A 2,875-nucleotide genomic window follows, 5' to 3' on the forward strand; every position below is an offset into this window, starting at 1 on the left:
TTGAACGTCAATGCTTTTAGCCTGGAGAGATTGTCCTTGGGAGGGAAGTGGCTGCTCCAAGCTGTGTCGCTGTGCTGGTAATTACACCCTGAGCTGCGTGGACAACACCTGTGGCCCCACAGAGGAGTGTCGGGAAGTGGGCGGAATCCATGGCTGCTATCCTAAAGGTGAGGAGACCACAGCTGATATTCCAGTTGTGAATCGGTTTAGCCCTGTATGATGCTGTAACGTTCCCAAACTGGTTTGGGAGATAAGGGTTAACCGTTGTCAAAATGAATCATTTATAACTTTAGATCACTGTTAATCTGTTTATTTACCTACAGACTCCTCTACCTGCACTGCCACTACTGACCCTCACTACACCACTTTTGACAAGCGCAGTTATAACTTCATGGGCAACTGCACCTACTTGATTTCTGAAGCGTGCAACAGCACAGACGTGCCTTACTTTGCTGTTTATGCTGAGAATGAGAATCGCTATAACATCCCTACTATCAGCTATGTGAGTGCTGTCCACGTCCACGTTCTGGGAGTGAAGGTGTCCGTCTTGAAAGGAGGAATTGTGCAGGTGAGAGAGCAAAGGGATAACAAGTGTAGAAAGTGAAATGAAAGATATATTCTGCAGCAATGTTACGAGTACTGTTCTCTGTCTGTGCACAGCTGAATGGTACCAATGTGAACGTTCCCTTGAGTCCGGCTCCTGGGGTAGACGTCTTCAAATCTGGAACAATGTACACAGTGGTCATGAAATTTGGTGTGACTGTTCGTTATGATGGAAATCAATACATGGACATCAAAGTCATCAAAGAGTGAGTGACATATTAAGATTCAGTTTAGCATTTTACAATTTAGTTAACTGACAACAGGAGAATCATTAAAGGAGTGTGTTTTTTATGTTAATGCAGCTATCAGAATAAGCTGTGTGGCCTGTGTGGTGACTATAATGGCAATGCCATGGACGACTTCCGCACTCCTTCTGGTGAACTGGTCAGCGGTCCAACTGAGTTTGGCAACAGCTGGAACACAGACCCTGAGTGAGTCACTGATGATGTGTTGTGTTGTATAGGCTGGTAATACTCATATTCAATGTTGAACTCATCTTCCCTCATTCCCTCCTGTAACTGTACGTGTGGGTTAAAGATACTGAACGCTGTTCTTCTTTTGTCTCCAGCTGCAATAAGAGTCCAGTGGACCCGAACCCTGGCTGCACAGAAACTGAAGAGGAGCTTTATGAGAGTCCAGCGTACTGTGGTATCATCCTGGACAGGGAAGGTCCATTTGCTGCGTGTCACCCAAAAGTCAATCCCAATGTGAGTTAATCAGACTAAATGACTTATAATTTCGATTTAAGGTTTGCAGTTTAACATTAACATTGTCATATGTCTTTGAACATTGTTGTATGTTTGTTTTGTTCTTGCAGACCTTCTTCAAAAACTGTGTGTTTGATTTGTGTGCGCTGGGAGGACCACATTCTGCCTTGTGTGAGGCCATTGAGGCCTATGTCAACGAGTGCCAGGACCGTGGGTGTCAACATCGGACCCTGGAGAAACAGAACCTTCTGTCGTAAGTCTCAAACCAACTGTAAAATGACACTAAATCTAATATCTAATAATGAATCAATTTCATGAAACCCATTTTCAGCTCTGCAGTAAGTGTGTGTTTTCTTCTTTAGCTTTGGATTGTCCACCCAACAGCCACTATGACTCCTGCGTCTCCCCTTGCCAACCCTCTTGTACCTCTCCGCTACCCAGTCAGTGCAACGGACCCTGCTCTGAGGGATGCAAGTGTGACCCTGGCTACCTACTCAGTGGTGACAAGTGTGTAAAACAAGACACGTGTGGCTGCACACATAATGGACAGTATTACCAGGTGAGTGTTTATGAGTGTGGATGAGTTATAGTCCGAGATTCCTTGTTTTCCTGTGATTTATGGATTCACTCTACAACTCTCTATTCCTATCTCAGTAAATGAGTGTTAGGATATAATTTCCTGAAATGCTTTTTTGTCTGTCTATGAATTTTAGCCTGGGGAAGAGTTCTACACTAAAGACTGTGATCTGCTGTGCAAGTGTAATTCTTCACTTGTCACCTGTAGTGCTGCAGGATGTCCTCCATTACAGCAGTGTGGTGTACTTGGAGGTCAAATAGGATGTTACCCAGTTGGTCAGTACTTCCTAAATTGTATTTTTTGTTAGTGGTTAGATAGTTTTCAGTTGTCAGGAGTTCATTTCTTCTTTATTCGTCTTTAGATTTTAAGGATTGTATAATCTCTGGTGACCCTCATTACAACACCTTGATGGTAAATATTATTCCTTCATGGGAACCTGCACTTACACCCTGGCCCGCACCTGCAGAAATAACACTGGTAAGTGGAGCCTTAGATTCTTGAGTAGAAAAGTTAATTTAGTCATCACAGTAAAGACTGTATTCTTGGGGGTATCTTTATGTATATTTTACATTGTTAGAAAGTACCCGAGGTTATACAACTATACCTCTAAATAAAATAAGTACTACACTCTTTCATAACAAACATTAAATACCAGGCTAAATGCTTGTGCACTATGAAATAGCAATGATTAGTGTTTTGTTCATTTTTCTGCAGGCCCCTGGTTCTCTGTGGAAGGGAAAAATGAGGAGAGAGGGGTCTCGGGTGTAGCCTACCTGAGGAAGTTGTATGTGACTGTCAATGGCATGACTGTGACCATGATGAAGAGCAGAACCATATTGGTCAGTTTTTTATGTTCTGTTTTTTACCTTTCAGCTGTTTTTAACTGTAACATTTGGGTACAGTAAATGTAAAATTTTCATTGTTCCTTTTTAAGTTATTGTGGTATTTTTAATGTTATGACATTTTTGTGAAATCTGATAGAGTGTGT

General features: G+C 42.2%; 2 protein-coding genes and 1 long non-coding RNA gene across 3 annotated transcripts in view; 2 read left to right on the forward strand and 1 right to left on the reverse strand.

Moving 5' to 3' along the window:
- The first annotated feature begins 10 nt into the window (after positions 1-10).
- LOC136706670 (zonadhesin-like) lies at positions 11-1,567 on the forward strand. The gene is made up of 6 exons (XM_066680264.1): positions 11-167; positions 324-568; positions 661-809; positions 906-1,034; positions 1,172-1,310; positions 1,421-1,567. The coding sequence occupies exons 1-6, from the start codon at positions 11-13 to the stop codon at positions 1,565-1,567; spliced, it is 966 nt and encodes a 321-aa protein (XP_066536361.1).
- Positions 1,568-1,687: 120 nt separating this feature from the next.
- On the forward strand, positions 1,688-2,292 carry LOC136707576 (uncharacterized). The gene is made up of 3 exons (XR_010804225.1): positions 1,688-1,869; positions 2,024-2,162; positions 2,249-2,292. It is a non-coding gene; the product is annotated as an uncharacterized lncRNA (long non-coding RNA).
- A 295-nt stretch (positions 2,293-2,587) lies between these two features.
- trappc14 (trafficking protein particle complex subunit 14) overlaps positions 2,588-2,875 on the reverse strand; it is a 26,538-nt gene continuing 26,250 nt past the window's right edge. Inside the window, exon 5 of the mRNA XM_066680265.1 lies at positions 2,588-2,613. Coding sequence (XP_066536362.1) covers positions 2,588-2,613 — 26 coding nt within the window. The remainder of the gene's footprint in view (positions 2,614-2,875) is intronic.

This window comes from Hoplias malabaricus, chromosome 9 (assembly GCF_029633855.1).
Source record: "Hoplias malabaricus isolate fHopMal1 chromosome 9, fHopMal1.hap1, whole genome shotgun sequence".
Classification (NCBI taxonomy): domain Eukaryota; kingdom Metazoa; phylum Chordata; class Actinopteri; order Characiformes; family Erythrinidae; genus Hoplias; species Hoplias malabaricus.